Below are 20,010 nucleotides of genomic sequence, written 5' to 3' on the forward strand. Positions count from 1 at the left end.
GTAGGATCTGATTATTTCCTGGATGCCATTGCATTAACAGATAACATTTTTACTAATACTCTGTTCATATGATGACATCCAGGAAATAATGAGATGTTTCTATTAAATACTTTTGATAGTAAATGACTGTGAATATATGAAAATCATATATGTGAACTGAGGATAAAGATATGAATATGAAAGCGATCTTTGCAGTAATGAACACTACTCAAGCAGTAGTGAAAATAAGGCCTAAAAAAAATGTAGGTCTGTACGTAATTTGAACCTATGACCAATATAATGACCAGGAGAATTTAGTATTGAATCAATTAATTATTCCCAAATTAATATTTTTCTTTATTCCCATCACTTATCTGGTTGATATTGTATAGATATTGTAGGGAGAAATTCTGTCTCGGTCACTCATGGGAGTTAAAGGGCAAGCTTAAATCTATCATGTTCCCTCAAGGTCCGCCAGGGGAATGTAGAGGGAGCTATGTTTATGTTGGTGAGGTCAATTTTATCAAAAGAAAAATAACTTTTTATGAAGCTGTGTTACTTTTGCAAACAAGCTTGGAATGTTGAGGGGTGGTTTTGGTTGTCTAAAGTTGGTCAGGGATTTGCCTAAAACTAAATGATATGGTGTTCAGGCTTTCAGGGAATACCCAACCACAAGTTGGACCTTCAACGGGTAGCTTGGAAAGTAAAACCATCGGAAGTGTTGAACTGCGTTTTCTCAGTAATTTTCTCCTTTGATAACATTCCAGAGTGTGTAGACTAACATTACCTTGGGTAGGAAGTGAAAAGCAATTGTCCTAGATAAGAAAATGGGTTTAAGGTGAAAGAAGTCTACTCTGTGCTGTGTTGTATTGTGGTGCACTGTAGAAATTCTTACCACAGATTGGTGTTGTTTCTAAGTATTGTGTTCTCAGAACTTTATTCCTCTTCTCATGTGTTCCAAATGGTCTTAATTAACACTTGTACAATTCCAAATAAACCATATCATGCTGTCTGGTTTGGCCCAAATTTTCTCTTTGGTTGTTGCCCCAAACTCACTTTTAGTCAAGTCTACCACAGTAAAAGACAAATTTCTAGATGGATTATTTTTCCCAGTTTGGTATTCCACTCAGTCCAGTTACTTTCAATCAGCTTTATCCTTGCAACTTGAAAATAATTTTTTAAGCCTTTGCAGTGAATTAGTAATCAAATATGAGAATGAAAGGATTTTTTTTACTAAGTATAGTATTGTTTATTGTGGCATAACAGAAGTGGTGTCACTTTTATTCCTGTGATCATGAACTTGTTAAAGCTTACTGCTTTAACTGATGAATTCCATCTGTTTTACCCTGTTTTGCTCAGGTACAAGTTAGAATTTTTTCCTTTACTCAAAGAAGAATGTGAGCGGCAAGTCTTAGCAAAAAATATTTGAGAGTGAGTTACCTGGGCTTGGAGACACAACCTAGGCTTCAACACAAATGAGCCCCTCCCTTCTGTCCAATTCCTAGAAAACAAAGCCCATAGAATAGTTCTCTCAATACTTACCAGTTTATGATGAAGTGAAGAAACAGTACTTATAACTTTCAAAGGAAAGGAAGCCACGTTGCTAGCAGAATACTATGCGGTAATTTTTCAAGCGAACAATCTTATTTCTCGAATTATTTCCTTCCATTTGATGGATTATTAGAATATTACAAAATTCTTCATATTACTCTAAACTACAAAGAATCACCTTTTGGTCCCTTGATAATTCAACGTTCATATTTAAAACGAATTCTAGTAAATATAGACTTGAAAACATTTTCCTTCACGAGAAAAAATGTATGCAACGATTCCTTATGGTTATCTGCTATAGCAAAAACATACGAATGTGTTCCTATCACTTCGGCAAACTACAAAATATTAAGAACTCTTGGAAAGGTCTAGGTCTTCTTATGAGGTAGTTTTGTTTCTGTTCGTTTTACGGAGACACAAACTCAAATTGGCAGTGCAAGATTTTTTTTTGTAAGCAACACCATGCACCACGGCTAACCAACGAGAATTGTTAAAAAAAAAAACACTAAAAAAGTGATATAAACTTAGTGTTCGTTACCTTATGAATCCCTTTAAGAAGAGAGCCTTGTCACTACAGTAAAATATTACTGGTTAAAAATTTAAAATGCAAAACAACTAGGATGCTAAAAACTAATTTTATATACAAATCGCCAATTTCTCTTCAGTTGAATATTTGAATCATAATAAGCAACATTAGTTCACTTTGGCCAAAATTTGGCGTCATGCTGAGATAAAGATGCGCTAGTAGTGTCCTTCCATTTAGCTAGTTTAAATGTTTCCAATTATTTTTAAGATCCCGATGCCTAAGGTAAAGCAATTACATTTTTAACAGTATTTGGAATGTTATACAGTCACAGAGACTGAATGAGAGTCATCAACAGTGATTATGGTCCAACAAACTGTTCTAGTACTTCCAAAACTTCTGTGGCCAGTCTGAACGCTTCTTGTGCTTGCTGAGAATCTTGGAACACCTCAGCAGGCACTTTAGCTGGGATGTGCTTGTTAGGATATCGAGTGCCCTCGTAATAGTTGGACAGCTTGGCTACTTGCGGTGTCACATCTGGAGCGCCAGGAAGCCGTGAAAGATCATTTGCCAATAGAACCAAATCGTTAGATTTCAGCTGCCTGTCATCGACTCCTGATAGAGCGTAAAGAGCTGCTTTGAGAGATTTCTCCGCGATTTGATGACATTGGAAGCAGACAAGGTAGTAAAGTGGATCTCGGGAAGACAGAAGATGTTTTACAGAGCGCAGGTCTACTTTGCTTTGACGAATCCACATCTTCGCTACGTGTGGATTAGGTGCCGTGTAGGTCCTTCTCGAGTGTGATCGGAAACCAGTAAATCGTGGGTTGTGGCGGCGGTAGTTGGTGTAGCTTGAGCGCTGTCGTCGAGCTCTTTCATTCCACTGCTTGAAGAAGTCAGAAAAATCTGGTGGCGGTGGTCTTGGATACCCCTCATCGCAGCTTGACGACTTTCCTTTTGATAACCTTTCAACCTCGTTTTGTATAAACTTCATGACCTCATTTGCAATATCCTGCATGTCCATGTTCTTGTCCGGATGCCATCGCAGGTATAGTCGCCTTATTGCTTTCTTTCTTTTATCTTCAGGAAGCTTCCAAATTTCGGCCAGAGCTTTTTTTACCTCTCTCAGAGCGTTATCCAATGTCTTAGGCTTGGGTGGCTCACTTGCTTCTTGAGCGGGCCTCGATGACTCCGCCCCTGCTTGTCCTGTACTTTGGCCACTCGCTCCCGCATAAGGCACAACCTCCATCGACTCTGAAATAGACTCTTCCTCGTCTTCTTCCTCTTCTCCGCTCTTCTGCGGTCGTCTAAACTTGTACAAATCCAGAACGTCGACCTCTTTCCTTTCTTGGCCAATGTCTATTAGATACCTACGAAGCAGGTTACTCTCTCCTTTTTGTTTTCTTTTCGTTCGGTCCTTTTTTACCTTAGCAGAATTAGACTTTTTAATCTGGCGGATGATTTTTGCATAAATGTACTTCGGTTCCTCTTCGGTCGAATCGTCTCTCTCATAGGCAACAAACTCTTCTGGGCGAAAATAGAAGTCATTGTACTGGTCTAGAAGCTCGTGGAACTCTTCAGGGACCTCAGAACCAAGGCTTGGTTCCAATCTTCGTGTTTCGGCTGCCTCTGCATCATCCGACACTCCAGCATTATCCAGTGTGGTGGAAATATCAGCCGGGGACGTACAATCAAGAATAGCAGCCAAGTGTAATAAGCTCGGTTCGTCGAGGAGGCAGCCGGTCAGGCTGTAGATTTCCCAGCATATCTTTCTCCTTGTATTACCAGACCCTGCCCCATGTTGGATGAAGATATGCTTTTTACCTTTGTCCTGCCCCACGAAGCAACCAGAGTGCGTTCGTTTTTGACTTTTAAGAATTACTGTGTTGGATTCATTATCGATCAACTCCGTGGACAACGTTTCCATGCAACTGATGGTTAATGCTTTTTGAAAACTGCTAACTTTGTCGCAGACCTCTTTTGTCATTTTGGCTTTGTCATTCTGGGACGTCAATATTCGTAGAATTCCATTTACGAGATCTGGTGAATACAATATGTGACGTAAGCGATCTGTAGCCTCACATTTCCCTTCCACGTCTGCTTGGCATTTCTTTTCTCTGCATTCGGCCTGGAGTTCTTCCCTCACCAAGGATTCCAAGGACTTTGTTTTCAAGTGGTCTGGCAAAAGGTCGACAAGCTTACTAGGCTTTTCCATCGCTAATTGGCATTTTTTTAGGTCATAAAGAAACTCGAAAATAGAATCTGACAGACGACCTCTGAACTGAGGACAATCAAACAGGACCAAGTCTGTAGATCGCCTGAGCTGTTCTTTGCTGTTTGGAAGATACAGGGTGTGGACTTCAGCTAATGGGTTGCTTCCTCTGCTATCTTCTTTTCGATCGAGTATGGCGCGCAAAGTAGTAAAAAGGCCAAACACGGCTTGTTTCGCAACTTTTAATTCATTGGGGTGCATCTGTTTGTCTCCACACGATTCTCTGAGATCAGTTAAAACTTGAGCAAACTGCGCAGGTGTTGCTTTTTCCATAGCTCCAAGTCGCTTGAGCAAGTGTTCAAAGATTCCATATTCTCGAGGAACTTTGTACAGGTACGGCGGCTGTTCTTCTTCAAGATGAAACGCCAGCTGGTTGCCGCGGACGAAGACACGTCCATCCTCTACAAGAACGCAGGGAATATCGGAAAGCTGTTTGCAAATTGTATCACACTTGGCTGAACAACATTCATTAGAATCGGTACCGCTACAAGCACTAGTATCTGTAAGAAATTTATAAACTTCTGTCATGATTTTGCTTAGACGTCGCCGTTTGGGTTCTGGTTGTTCTCGATCGGGACGCTTTGAAAGAGTCTGGGAAAGGTTTTTAACATGATCGATGACTTGTTCCAGTGAGGGATTCATGAAAACTTGAAGGTTTTTAAGCAGTGGGTTTGGGGGGTTTGGAATAGCCCACTCAAAGAGAAGAGATGCAGTAGTCCATGCAAGCGCCTCGTGCATGCATGGAATTGAATGCTTGAAATGGTTGAATGGAGGAATTTGATCTCGATTAGGTACCAAATACTGCCGGCGAAGGAGACTTAAGTCGTCACTCGCCTTTGGACAGGCTACAAATTTTATTGTGGAGAGGTCCACAAGGAACTTTGCATCGTGTAGAGTGTCGTCTCTTAAGAGGTGCTTAACAAGTGTCTTTGACTTCTTTTTCAATGAAGGATAATTTGAACTGCTAATCTGTACTGCTTGCGAAGCCAATTGATTGGCAAAGGTTTGGAATTCCGCTTTGCTGACTTTCTGCCTTAAGCCGATTTTGCGAAGGAGCTCCAACCAGGTTATATTGTTAAACGGCTCTGGTGGCTTTGCTTCACGTGGTAACATTACTGCGAATACTTTTACGCCTGGATCATGAAAATGAGACGCAGTTTGTAACGTGCCATTGGCGTCTGGAATAAATGCCAAGGTGCTGAGAGATTTTAGAACTCTTGCTTGTTGCTCTTCGTTGCAGTACGGAGCCAGTAAATATTGTCCAACGTAGTCCAGGTGAAGCATTCGAGTTTTGGGTTGAAGAAGGGGAAACTTTGGGAAAATGAAGTTGATATAACAATCTGTATGTGTTTTATCACTGACACCTAGAAGATCCTTGTACAGGCGGGTCAAGTTGGGTTCGGGTGCCAAAAATACACAGTTATTTCCTGTCATCCAGATATCTGACTCATCAGTTGGTAAACCCACTGGGATTTCGTAAACTGATTTCAAATTTCCAAGGCTGATAAATTCTCCATGGAAAGTCCTGAAAAATGGCAAGCTTTTCAAGATAAAAGTAGAGGTTCGGTCTTGCTTTAAAGTTGTTAAATCGTCTTGAAAGAATTGCAACATGTAGATCTTGTCGTTCTTGGATAGAAAATTGGAAATGTCGCTTTCCATCATCAGGTGATCTAGTACTTTCAGTATATCTTGCGATGAGTTGGGGTAGGAGACGCGAGACTTCAGTATGTCCGATACATCCCACCTTCCGTTATCGCTGATGAGATTGATATTAACTTCTGGACATTTCAATTTCCTTAACAAATTAGTAATACGCTCCTGGCCGGGTGACCATGAATCTGAACGGGTGAGGTCAAGAATTACCTTCCCTTTGGAAACTGGTGCTAACTTCCCTGACTTGGTTGGAAGGATGGGCCAATTTTGTAAGGGGTCTAGAGAAAAGGCTTCCGGATTCCTCAGGTAGGTTTTGTGTAAGAACTCCCATAACCGTTGCATCCAGCTCTCAGACGGTTGTTCATTCACATTCCATGTTATTAGAGTGTTTGTTTCACGCCAGCCAGGATTTGCGGTACTCGGTAGAAGCAATGCTAAAGCACTGATGCCAAATTCCCTGAGAAAACTTTGATCGGAAGCGAAAATCTCTTTCTCGAAGTGAAGTAAAGGTGTGGCTAGCGTGTGTTGGATGAATTGACAACACTGAGTTGGTACCAAATCGGCAAACAGGCTTAAAAACACTTGGCCATTTGTCTCAAATCTCCTCAGCATGTTGTCTTCAGTCAGCAGTAAAGGCAAATCAAACATTTCTGTTGGAAATTTTTTGGCTTTCATGCAGTAGTCAAGGAGAAAGAGAACAGCCTTCACAGAGCCAAGCGTTGTCTCTCCAACGGGACATGGTAACGTACCGATGGCACTCGGGTTATCCTTGAGAAACTGGATGACGAATTCAGGTGTGATCAATCTCACGTTTGTGCCTGCCCCTTTAAAGCCATTAAAGAGTGTCACCGAGGAATAAAGAAGCTTGAAACCGACTCTCAAAAGTATCTTCCATAGTTCTCTGTCGGTTTTACTGCCTAGGGTCAAATTATTAAAGAAGCCTTGTGAAGGAGGAAGCCAAACGCACCGAATTTCTTCTTGGACAACTGCAGCAGCTTGAGGAGCTTGAGAGGCCTCCATCGTTTTGTCAGAAGTTTTTTTGGTCAAGGGAAGCAAATAAGCATCCTCACTGCAAATCATTTTGAATACTGCCTCTGCCAGAACTTTCCACTGGCTTTCTACAGATTTGAAATTTGGAAAGAGATTATGATACCATCCCATCCCTTCGTGAAGATTGTGTTCCCGTGGGAAGCAAGCAGCATCTTCTTTTTTCGACCCTGGTAAATGGCCTCGCGCCACTAACATCAGCGAGATATAAGCCTGGGACAAAATCTTGGTTTTGATGAAGTGGTTCCATTGGCTTCCGAATCCTTCTTCTTTTTCGTCACGCCACAAATTTCGGCGTGCAGAATCTAAATAGAAATGACCATTTACATGAACTGGGAGCCCTGTGTTAACTGGTAATGGCAAAAAGCAGAAGGCCTTGTGTCTTGGTTCACTTCTCTCGTTGAAATGGAACTTTGAATTCTCTGACTTCTGTGAAACCTTTGCTGCTATTCCTCCGCGAGGTAGGAGACCAAAGCCTCCACCGTTGGGAACATCTTCACTTGTTCTTTTCTGGAGACCAATACACTGATGAATAAGCCATTTTTCCTGTCGTAATCCACGTTCCTGAACAAGAAGAGGATATGTAATTCCAAGCCACTCAATTTGGTTCGTCTCCAGAGTCTTGGATACCTTTATATGATTTGCAAGCCTCGCGCGTTGTGCTTCATCGTGTGGTGTCAGTTGTACTGTAACCGAGTAAATTTCCTCTAGATGGTCCCCTTTGATTTCAGACAGAGTTATGGTCTTCACGTGGTTCAAAAACAAAATAATTTCTTTAGCCTCAGAAGCCATCAGGTTCATAAATTTCATCATTTCCGTGAGGGAAACCCGCCTTTGAGAGATTGACGACGTGCTTTGTGTTCTGAGAGGAAGGCGGAACATAGTTGCGGATGTCAAATCAAACAGCTTTTCTAGATAGCAAGGAAATACATCACAGAAGTCGGATCGTTCCTCCGCACCAATTGGTTCAATTATACGTCCTGGATTCTCTTTAGTCGCTTCAGGAGCATAGCGGCAGTGGGGGTCGAGAATGCAAAGCGTGTCTCCATTTGTGATAAAGCTTGGGCAGTCTGTTAGGTGGTAGACAGCATTAAATCCAATTCCGTACTGACCTGTCTTTGCAGGATCGTCTGTTTTGCTTCCAATTCCGAGCCTTTGTATCCCCTCTAAATCCTCTTCGGAAAATGGTCGATTGTTGTAAACACACAGGGCAGGACCTTGCAGTTCCTTCCAGTTGTCACTTAACAGCTGGTCCGTAGGATGGTTACGAGGGTCAACAATGAAGTGTATCTCAGTGGCCCCTGCATCATCAGCGTTCTGAACAAGCTCCTTTAGGACTCCAACATCGCACGGATATGCTTTCAAAATTCCCTTTAAACGGTCAGTAAGCTCCTCTCGCTGTCCAAACTCACGTCCGATTGGACGAGATATTTTGGATAGTTTCTTTGTTCGAATATCAATTGCTCCAAGCCTGTGTGCAAGGTGAATTGGCAGGTCCTTGTGAACGTAGTCGATGCCACTCCTTGCAGCCACCCATGGTGCATCATTAATGGCTAATTTCTCAGCTGGTTGTAAAAACAGATTATGGTCTGGCAGAGGAATCTTCCCTTTTTCCGTTTCAAAGGATTTCTCCGACGCTTCCGATATCTCCTCGATCAAAGATTTTGCGACTTTAAACTCTTTCGTAGAAAGACATTCTTCTTGCTTCTCCTCATTGAGCTCGTAAAGTGCAGAAATGACGTCTTTGGTGGAGAAGTGCTCTTTGACGCCTGTCGCTTGAAATAACCCACGATACTTCGACGCAAGATTCTGTGGCACTTCGTTCAGGTAAGGCTCACCAAATCCCTTCCACGCGAAAGCTAGCCGAGAAGCCGACAGACACTTTCCTTGAACCAGTATCCATTTCTTGTCTTGCAATGCATGTATGATTGGCTTGCCATCTGGTTCCCGAACAAGGTCATGTAAATAATCGTATATGCAATAGAAGACTTTTTCCAAACTTTCGATCGCATGGGGCGACTGGACTATTGCTTGAACTGCATGCTCCAGCTGGCTGAGAACTTCATGGGTCGATGGTTTACGGGAGTTGAAACCAAAAAGATGCCGTGTTTTCTGGCTTAACCTGCTGCAGCCACTTTCACTTTCATCGAGGATTGGCTGAGAGGACCCTGCGACAAACTTATACCTGTCGTCGTACATTTCTTTCGCTGGAAGGATACCACTGTTCCAATCCCTAGTACCTCTCCATGGCATAACATAGTCTGCTGGCTTGGCAAGAGTAGGAAACATACTGATTTCCATTAACTCCTCTCTATTCAATTCTGAAGGGGGGTCCATTTTCTCAAGGTGGTCATTAATATACTTGATGAGAAGGGCGGATCTCTTCCTAGCGTCTCGTTCGGCTCTTTTACAGAGCACCGACACAGAGTTTGCTCGCTCAATCAGGGTTTTCCAGTCAAGAATATCTGATAACATTCCCAGGTTTTGAAGCATGAGAAGACGTTCCTTAGTCTGATAACATAACCCAACTGGGAATCTCCTATCGTCTGCTAAGAACAGAGTCGCAGCGGCACCTTTTGGGGATATCAGGTCCTTGGGAAGCGCCAAATGCCTCGTACCTGGCCCACAAGGAATACAGCGATTAGTTGAAAGCAAAAATTCGTATAGATCGAGCAGCTGATTGGACCGATTGCTGGCATGTCGTCGAAGGCATTCATCTATGAGGTGGCACACAATGGGATTCCGAAGCTCTTCGGGTATTGTCGCGATATTCGGGAAAAAGACGTCTTGGAGAAACTTTTCTTGTGTCATCGTACGTTGGTCGATAACTTCCATACATCCAGCCTGTTGAAATCCTTTCTTGGCAAAGTCTGGAAGTTGTACTATTTTGTAATCAAACTTTTCAAGGACGATCTCACTATTCGGAAGCTCCCGTAACTTGAGGTCTTGGTAAATACATTGAGTTACTGGGAGCCATTTCCCTCCAGTGCGCACTAAGGGTAGGTCACAACTTGCGATTCTTCGATAAAAGCTCTCAATGAGCGGTTCCCATGCGGATGATTGAAGTTTGTCTGGATTTGGCCAGAGCGTGAAAACATCATACAACGGGATTTTTCGTTGTGTTTGCATGAGAATCATATTTTCCAAGAGCTGAACATAGGCGTGAGTCAACGCATCCTCAATGAGGCTTTGGTTCCACCGCACTTCTAAAGGTTGACGGCCGACATCGGCTGTAGTTCCTTCCCAGATTCCTCGACGGTTTGATGTGACTGCAAAGTAGCCATTGACATGTACTGGAAGACCAGTTGTAATACTAAGGGGAAGGAAACAAAACATTTCTCCAGGTACTGCCTCTACTTTTTCGAAGCCGTCGCCTTTGGTGCAAATCTTTGCCGCCACTCCTGAGGCAGATAAGAGTCCCTGCTTCTTGCCCTCCTCACTTGTTGCAAGCTGAAAGGAACTTTCAGTACCAAGACAAGAGGTCACAAGCCAAGACTGGGTTTCTTGACACCTCTCTTCATTCTTACGACAAATGGTGGAACACACAGATATGAACTCCGTTAGTTTGGGAGATGGATACCTGGCAAAAGGGTTGGACTGACTAGCGGACTGTCTCGTCCATGCTGCGCATGACTTAAGAAAGGTACTTTCCGTTACAGAATTCTTAACTGGTATGCATTCTGTCCGACTTCTTCTGCAGATTTCAAACAGGAGTCGCGAGTCTTTAGAATTGGTCGCATTTTCATCCACTTCAAGGAAGGACACCTTTCTAACATTCTGTGAAAACAAAAGAAGGGTCGGTGATGATTCTCGGAAAGAAAACATAAGCGACCGTATTTCCTCCTTATTGTAGATCTTATCACTGATTTCGCCTCGCTTGGTTCGGAATGCAAATCTGAAGAGAGTCCCTTGAAAGTAGAACTTGTCATGATCGCTGGGTGGAGTAGTGTCACAGCCAAAAAGCCCATTGAAGGGTGCAAACTGGTCAGGAAAACAGGTTAAACTGTTCTCATTTACCGCCAGATCTATCTTTATTCCAGGCTTCGAAGCATCGCTTATGTGGGAGCCAAGATGTGTTGTTTCTGGATCAAAAAAGACAGCATAACTTCTGGTAATGAAACATGGAACATCAGTAAAGTGGTAAACGGAACTGAAACCAAGACCAAAGCGACCAATCTTCTCAAGATCCTCCTTTTTCGTGGCTCCTGCCAGTCTCGATATATTCTTCAGATCACCATCTGTAAAGGTTGCATTGTTATATGCTAACAGGGCGGGACCTTGGCACTCTACCATTCCCGGTGACAAAAGCCTCTGGTTTGGGTGATTGCGCCAGTCAAGAACAAACTGAACTTCTGTTGCACCAGCATCATCTGCATTCTGCACTAGTTCCTTGAAAACACCAACCCCTTCTTTGTACTCGTTCAGAATATTCTTCAGCCTCGTGGTAATTGGCTCGTGAGGACCTGTTTGCTCGATACCTAAAGCCTCTGCACAAGTGACACGGGTGCTGATTGGTGGAACGCCAAGCAGAGCAGCGGTTTTGGAAGAAATAGCCTCGTGGATCATCGGAAATTCGCTTGTAATGAGAAGTTCTGTCCCTCCTTTTCTAAGCCACTCCGCGTCACAAAAAGTGCACTTCGAACATGGAACCAACTTTAAGGTATTATCCCAGGTGTGAATCGGCACCAGAAGACTTTCTCGAAGTTCTGGTTTGAGTTTCTTTCCATCGCGAACTATCCAGTGGAGAATCTCATGTGACAGCTTTCGATCATCTGCCACATCTTTTAGATAGTCACTGCTGGTGTTATGTTTGTCTTTTATCATTCTCAGAACACGCAACAAATCGGAATCTTGAAATTTTTCACGAACACCGCATCGCTGGAAAAAAGGGTTGAGTATTTGAAATTCTCGTGGAACTATGTACAGGTAAGGCCTCAAGTCGATTCTGCAGCAAGATGTAAATGCTATCTTTGACGGTGATGAAAATCCGTTCCCATGCCAAACCCACTCAGGAAAACTGTTATCCTGGTTTACAGCGTCGATGAAGCTAGCATTGCTGGATCCTTCTTCGTAGATCTGCTTTAACATCACTTGAAAATGATACAGAGCACTCCCGTTCATGTCATTCAATCGTACCAAACAAGCAGAACGCAACTGGTTTAGAAGGTGGTGGACAGGTGGCGATTTTTCCCAACCAAAAACAGCCTCTAATGCTTTGGAACAAGGTTTGGAGACTATTGGTGCTGAAGCTCCTACAAGAGTAGCTTTCGATTGGCTGAACGTTTCAGATGGTTTGTATAAATGCTCTTTTCCTGAAAACCAAGGCATCGCACCAGGATAAGAGGAGGGACGACTCTGCTTTCTTGGGACCCATCTCTCGTTCATCAAAGTTTGGCCCAAGGACTTGTCAGGTGGGTTTTTGTCAAGGAACTCTAACAGAGCTGATGCTTTACGGGATCCCACATCGCTCTGAATCTTATCAACTGTTTTAGCAACATATAGAATGTCCTCTTTATTTGGAATACTCCTCATACCAAGTTGTCGAAGACGTAGAAGGATTTCTTCTTTGACGAAACTCCCATTTGGAAATTTGTCGTTTTCGCTCTCAAACAGTTGCTCCAAAATGGATTGTTGTGGATCTAGAACGGAACATGGAGTAACTAACTTATCACTCCTGGTGAGCACAAAGGGAAGTTGTTGAAGAGATGCATGAAATGAGCTGTCTTCCCCGCAAAAAAGGGAATACTGGCTAAGTACCCAGCACATCAGCGTAGAGATCTGTTGGTGATTATAGAAACTGCTCTGTATGCCACTAAAGACAATGTTCCTTAGAAAGGTTGTTTTTGTCATCGGTGAGATTCCAAGTCTGTGAATTAGGGTATAAGATTGGCTATCTTTTAAGGCAATGACCGAGGACGCTCTTGGTATTGGCAAGGATTGAGGAAGTTTGAAGTCATAGGGTGACACTCCATGAAATTGAAATCCATTTCTTAGAGCAATGAAGGAGTATCCATCTGCTGCATCAAAAATAGGAAGGTCATACAGGAGGTTTCTTTGATCACCACTTAGGGACGCGGAAGAGAGGAAACTTCGAAGCGCTCGCTTCTCATCTGGGGAACAACGTGTAATCGCTGATATGCACTTGCTTTGACCCAAGGTACAAAAGATCTTTAGGACGTCATGGGGATCAGGTGTGCCAACGTATCTATCAAGGGTGTTGTGATGAATGTACGATGGAAGATTTTCTAGAACAATGCAGCCAACTTTTCCAAGCAAAGACACAATAAGCGGCGGTAAAGAGATACTCTGGTAATGTCTTCTGATAACTACACTTGATGAACTAAGCTTCACTATGCTTCGGTTTCCAGCACATGTGTGCGGAATAAGCGGGAGGTTTTCGAGCAATGAGAGATCAGTGGGGAACATTCCGTGAATCCACATCCATACTGACTCCAACCAGTGCTCTGGTGGATGCCCATTTTTTCCTGGATACCAAGGTATTGAATGATTTCCCCCAGACCACTCTGATGGAAGCATCTCTCGTAGAACCTTCACAGCAATGGCTTGGTTTAACTTGACGAGTTGCACTGGTTCGATTGTATGTGGATTAGCATCAGTGGCAACCTTCGACAAATATGTAATGGCAGGTGTTTGAACGTTGTCGTCGAGGAACTTATTGTCCATGTTGTGGAAAATGGAACGGGGATTGCTCGTTGACGAAACGTACACAGCAGCGGCTGGTTCTCGGTAGTACTTGATTGAGCGGAAATCAACAAAACTTCCATTTGCGAGAGGCAAAAGGGGAACACCTTGCATGTCGCCCAGGTTCTTGTCTGCGAGAGCAAATTCGAGTAGTAAAAGCTTCATTTTCTTTGGTACATTGGTTATCTTCCAAACTCCCTTTTCCTTCTTTTTCAGCAGAGCTCTCAAGAATTCGGGAGTGATGCTCTTCGTAGGTACTGAACTGTATTTATCAATCGCAATCATGACGTGGCTCGGGACATTTACAACAGCCTCATTTGCTTGCGTCAATGTGTCTAGAACTGCGCGTCGTGTTTCATCGGATGTATTCTTAAATTGGGTTGTCATTCTGTCAAGGTAGGCGTCACTAAGGTTTTTCCACTGACCATGATGTGTAGGGGTCCAGAGGATGTTTTCTTTTAATAATATCGAAAACATTTGCTCTAGCATACAATGCCAGTGTTTTTCAACTTCCTGAATGTTTGGCCATGACTTGTACACCAAATCTGCTCCATCTGAAGAATCACATGAATCTCTAAGAAGGAGCAACACGTTGGCGTAGGCCTCACTCGCAACATGCTGCACCAGCGACACATTCCATTCTGCGGTTGGATCATCCTGACAGTCAAGGCCTGGCCATTTAAGACCACGCCGATTATCTGTGAGGCCAAAGTAGCCATGGACGTGAATCGGCAACCCTGTCCTGGAGTCAGCGTCTGGCGGAAGTGGCAAGAAGCAGAATATTCTTCCAGTTCTTGATGAGAGAGCTTGAAGTTTGGCTGCATTCACTGGTGTGGCACAGGCCACCCAAGGCAGGAGACCTAACTCTAGGGACAATTTTTTGAGAGTTGAATTTCGAGCATCAACCTGGTGGTACACAAGCCATTTATTTTCCACCTCTCTTCCTCCTTCAGTCTTCTCAAGGACATGCAAATCCAGAGAAAGATTGATGTTATTAATTTGCCCGTCGCTCAGCCTTCTCAAATTATTTAAAAAATTTCTCTTCTTCTCTCTAACTTCTTGCCGGCAGCTGTCACTCAGTCGAACTGTAAAGACATGTCTCTTGACGCCTCTCTCATCAGTTTCAAACAGAGAAATTTCTTCAATGTTTTTCAAGAAGAGCAGGATGACAGGTGCTTCCTCTTTGAGGGCCTGAAATAATTTGCGAACTTTTTCCTTGCTGTAAACCTTTTTGGATAAGTCTGACGGTGCACTTCGTAGCGGAAAACGAAACAAAGTTCCATTGTAAAATCGAGTCGAAATTTTGCAGTCTAAGACATTCTCGTACGGCTTGAACTGGTCTTCGCGATTTTCAAGGAGTTCATCCTCAAGGGAAAATTGCCGTCCCGTTTCCCCTCTACCAAAGTGTATTTCGTGAGGATCAAGAAATACAATAGAATCTCCACTCACGATGCTGGGAAGATCTAAATTATGTGATAAGAAGTAACCAGTTTAGTAAATATAATTGTCTCATTATTAAGTACAGATACTCGATCTGTTTCAACACATTTAAAGGATGTGCAGTTGCTAAGTTGAACGGACGATTTTAGAACGTAACTTTTTATGGTTTTTTTTCTAGACGCAAGGGAAAACTTCTCGGCGAGGATTTCCGCTCTTCTGTTTCCAGTAAGTTTCTTTTGCATTGCAATCCGAGAATTTCAATGATCTGTTACGATGTCACATGGTAATGATTTTTTGTCAACGTTAAAGAAACTTACCAGTCAAATGATAAACAGAATTGAAGCCAATTCCAAATCGACCAACTTTTAGAGGGTCATCCTTCTTATTGCTATCCATTAAATTCTGCAAGTTTTCCCAGTCACTTTCCTCGAACAGAGCATTGTTCTGAGCATATAAAGCAGGGCCCTGGAACTGAGAAAGACTGGGTGCGACAAGAGAGTTCCCTCCGTAAAAGCCTTGACGCGAATCAAAGAGAAAGGACACTTTTGTGGCGCCTGCGTCATCTGCATTCTGAATAATTTCCTGAAAAAAGACAACATAATCCAGGTTTCAAATAACGATAAGGTAAAAAGAAGGAAATGAATGTCACTTTCCTCAATTTTTGTACTACCTTTTATTTATGTACCAGAACATTTATTTTATGTTGACTCGTTAGCACCAGGTTTTCTTGTGTGACCGCTAAGTCATGCAGTTATCACCAACGCATTATTGTTGAATCAAAAGTAAGGAGAGATTTCCCCTTTTACAAGAAAAAAAAACAGCAAAGGGAAACAAAACAAAAACATCTAATAGGATTTAAAAGGGTCCCATGTATCTCTGCTTGGTACATTAAATATGAATTATTTTACCCTCAAGCAAAAATGTAAGCGGTCACAGACATATCTCTATTGAATTTTCCTTTTACAGGGAAATAAATTACCTTCGGTCACGACTCACATAAGGTTTCGGTTACTTTTATTGAATTAATCAATTCGTCAATCGATTATTACTGTGGAAGACCATTCTTCCTCCTCTCACTGTAATCAATAATTTTGAACACTCCATTACTGCTGATGTTTTCCCAGTCCAGGATTACCTTCTATTCATTAATTTATTTGACAGAAACGAAGCCTTAATCTTGCTCTTTTAAACCGGGTTGATTGTACAGGTTTTTGCTGATCTGATGCAATGCTGAGAGAAGCATCGTCATTCATACCTTTAAGATTTGTCCTCCATCTGGGTATCTTTCCAAGATACTTTTCAAAATGTGGGTTAATGGAGGTCTCCTTTGGCCATAGGACTTCCCTGTTATGGCAAAGAAACAAAACCGTTGTAAGAATGAGCAAAACGAAACTAACCAGCACAAGAGTATAACAAGGTAATTTACTATTATCAGCTGACTTGATTGGCCACCGTAAAGAGTTTAAAAGCAGACGTTTCGAGCATTAAACCCTCCGTCAGTGGGATTGGAGGAATTGTGGGTTGTGTGTGTGTTTATATCTAGTACAAGAGTAACTACCTACAAACATAATATGACCTCTCAATCGAGCCAAATTGTAAACTGAATTCTGAATCATTTTGTTTTCTGTCTTTTATGTTCTTTCTTAAAATTCCTTACTTGACATTGATGGATGGTAGAAAATGCTCGCTTTGGTAACTATGTAGATTATAAGACCGGTTTAGAAAAATGTTATCAATCTTTTTAGAGGTTAAATTCTAACAACATTCGAACTTTAGTGGCGTCTAAACATTACAAAGCTTCCGCTATTTATTAAAGTTCCCTCAATGGTACTAGCAAGGGATACGTACGTTCTAAAGTGAATATGTACAGAAAATCACTTCAAAGTTAAAATCTCAGTTCCTCTTGAGACCCAATATATTTAAGTTAAGGTGATAAAAAAACCTTCAGCTTTGAAATGTTTAACATATTTCATGTGCAAATACTCCCCATAACTAGCATTTACCTTCACTTTCCTGAAAGGGTGTAATACAGAAGACACGTTTTTGATAAAGCTATTGCACCTTCAAAGTCCTATGGCCCCATTCGGGTACAGCTCGGTTTTTTAGATACAAAATGCTTCATAGTTTACTCGGCGGTAGATTAAAGGTAGACAATAATCTCGTAAACATCATGGATTATTTGTCTCTGTTTTACTCAACATATCCTTGAATATTGTCATATTTGATGCTTACAACTGTTACATGGTTAAAGATTTTGCTGTTCAGTAAACCTAAAGGATTGAAGCCCTTGTGCATGTTGATAAATTAAGGGCACATTGCAGTAAAATTTCATCGCTTACCTGTAACAGTTTTGCAAGGCTGCGCTGCCATTGTGTCATTCGAACATCTTCGATGGAAGCTCAGGAAACTTCGTCACTTTGATTTTTTACTGTAATAGAGACGAAAATAAAAACCTTGTGCTATAGACGGGCACTTTTTAAATGTTAATAAATCTATAGACAATCTTAATGTGGAAAAAAATGTTTGAATATAATGTAGGTCAGAAGACTGACTCATGCGTTTCTATAAAACTGTTCGGCCAGCTATGACTCACCTTACATCTCTATAAAAAGGAGGAGAGGCCTTTGCAGTTTAATCGACCGACTGAAGAACTAATTTCATGTGCTGTAAAGATGCATTTATTGACTGGAATGGTGGAATGTTCTAGTTGTATCCTTCGCCCGGCTATTCAATATGATTATTTGTTAATCTACTAAACAAAAGGTCTTACTTCTGATTGGATGATTGTATACGGGATCCTTCCGAAGATCCATAACAAAGTATTTCGGAAAATATTTATGACTTGTTTCGCCTGTCAAATTTTTGTTTTGAAAAACCAGTTCAAAGAAACACAAGCGTTTTGTAAACTGTTGAAAAGTGTGTCCACCAATGTGCCCTGTGTACGAGGGAAGAAGAAAAGGGAGGGAAAAATCGCATAAACTATTTGTGTCTCAGGATTTTTCGTCGCTCAGTGGTCATCGATGGGCGAAAATATATTTCAAACAGCTGACTACCGCAAGCTTTTAGCAATTCGGCGATTTCCATATGGAAAGAGATTGGTTTCTGTTGGTTGTGTTTCAGATGCTTCACCGTTTGCATGGGTCTTTTCATTTCAAATTTTCGGTCATATCCAGCTCCGAGTGCGTCGATCCGTACGCTGCTTGAATGCAAAGAACCCCTTCACTTACTTCGACGACATTAATACTCATATTGCTGGTGATATTGACCTAGGTTTCTGTAGACAGTTAACGACGTTTGCTAAAGAAAGCTTAAGGCGGTTCATGAAGAATCTAAATTCTAATCGTATATAGAGTGAGTTCGCTCATTTCACTCATATGTAAAACGATACCAGTTTATCATATTTAAGTCTGCAAATTTCATTCATTGTAGATATCTTAAGGTTGATCACGGAAATAAGTCCCGACAGATAGAGTATATAATGCATATGGAAATTTTCAGTACGTACAGTAGTAAATTGGTTTCCGACCCTCCAAGAGAACAAACATCGTCAATCGCTTTTGATTATAATTTTCAACGTATTACCAGCAATGGGAAAGGAATCTGTGAAATGCCTTCAATGAACGCCGACTTTGCCGATGTAGGATCCTCGATATTTGCGGGCCCTATTGCTATCAGTCGAAAAAAAAACCGGTTCTGGTTCTAGAAACTAGTGAAAAATAGCTAAAAGATCTACAATTCCAAGCTGTAGCAGACACGTTCAGAGGGATCGCAGAGTTTGACTTGTCAGCATCCAAGGACTGAAGTGTAAACTTCCTCAAAGGAGTCCTAAAGCTCGGCCGAGAAACTTAAAAAGTCCTACGATTGTTTACTTCACCGAAAATATTTCCTGTTATGACTGGATCGTTTCCCAGAAAGCAGATTCCTATTACTTTTCTATTCACGAAGCTTGTAACTTGTCTGCCCTGCGATCTTGGACTGGGTCTAAAATTGGTCGAGTCGTGAAGCAACTAGATTTCGCTAGAGTTTAAGCGCAATTAAATAACACTTACCTTAATATTCCTTGCTTTAGCAAACATCCATTCCAACCACTGCGAATTATAGCACTATTTGTCGCCGAAAAATTGAATCAATTTCCTTAACTACGCCGCTTGATATTCCCCGAAACCCATTATGTAAATAGCCGACGAATTCTGAGAAAATGACTGTTCTCCGCCAATCATAGTGTGTAGTACGCCATTCAACTTCACGACCGGAAATCGAAAGCGATTCTCGGAACCCAGTGATGGATTCTTGGAATGGGCTTGGTCAAGCAAATAAAGCAATGTTTATTAAGATTGGGCGATTATCATGCTAAAATGTCTGTTTAATCGCATTCAAGGCCAGGGCTTTGGGTTGCTGATAAAATCAACGGTTCTCTACGAAATTGCAACCTGAAACAAACATTACGCTTGGAAAAACAAACATTGCTTTAAGCTTGTTTTGGAAATTCTTATGCAGCGGAAAACAAAGAGTTCATCTGAGCCTGTTAGTACTTGGTCACACGTAATTTTCACTCGACTTTGCTTAAAAAATTGACTGCTGATGATAATTTTATTACGTTACGTTACACAAGCTATGGTCACATCTGCCATCTTATGTTACATTCTTTTGATGTTTACTCACGCGTGAATTGGAATCTTTTAAAACAATTCAATTTTTATTTAGTTCTGTTAACGAGGGTTTGCGACGTATTGGAGGCCAGTTGCACTTCTTATATGCATTGTAATTCTTATTCTTATTCTTATATTCTAGGATGCGATTAAATAGACATTTAAGCATGGTAATCGCCCAATCTTAACAAATA

At 41.7% G+C, this 20,010-nt stretch overlaps 1 protein-coding gene across 2 annotated transcripts; it reads right to left on the minus strand.

The window, feature by feature from the left end:
• Positions 1-170: 170 nt before the first annotated feature.
• Positions 171-19,327, minus strand: LOC131780909 (sacsin-like). Of its 2 annotated transcripts, none has more exons than XM_066170511.1 (5): positions 19,217-19,327; positions 17,507-17,595; positions 16,423-16,511; positions 15,485-15,749; positions 171-15,190 (listed from the first exon to the last, which is right to left on the minus strand). In XM_066170511.1, exons 2-5 carry the CDS (start codon positions 17,535-17,537, stop codon positions 2,415-2,417), a joined length of 13,161 nt encoding a protein of 4,386 aa, XP_066026608.1. In that variant the 5' UTR covers positions 17,538-17,595; positions 19,217-19,327; the 3' UTR covers positions 171-2,414. The 2 variants fall into 2 exon arrangements, with proteins under 2 accessions (XP_066026608.1, XP_058953522.2); XM_059097539.2 differs by lacking the exon at positions 19,217-19,327 and adding an exon at positions 17,761-17,885.
• Between the last annotated feature and the right edge of the window lie 683 nt (positions 19,328-20,010).

This window comes from Pocillopora verrucosa, chromosome 7 (assembly GCF_036669915.1).
Source record: "Pocillopora verrucosa isolate sample1 chromosome 7, ASM3666991v2, whole genome shotgun sequence".
In the NCBI taxonomy this organism is placed as follows: Eukaryota; Metazoa; Cnidaria; class Anthozoa; order Scleractinia; family Pocilloporidae; genus Pocillopora; species Pocillopora verrucosa.

Excerpts from the sequence above, each read along its gene's own strand:
- LOC131780909 (XM_066170511.1), bottom strand. The coding sequence starts at position 17,537 with ATGGCAGCGCAGCCTTGCAAAACTGTTACAG. Across the intron at positions 15,750-16,422 it reads ATGGAGGACAAATCTTAAAG|GAAATTATTCAGAATGCAGA; the intron begins GTATGAATGACG and ends GTCTTTTTTCAG. Across the intron at positions 15,191-15,484 it reads TTCTGTTTATCATTTGACTG|ATCTTCCCAGCATCGTGAGT; the intron begins GTAAGTTTCTTT and ends CACATAATTTAG.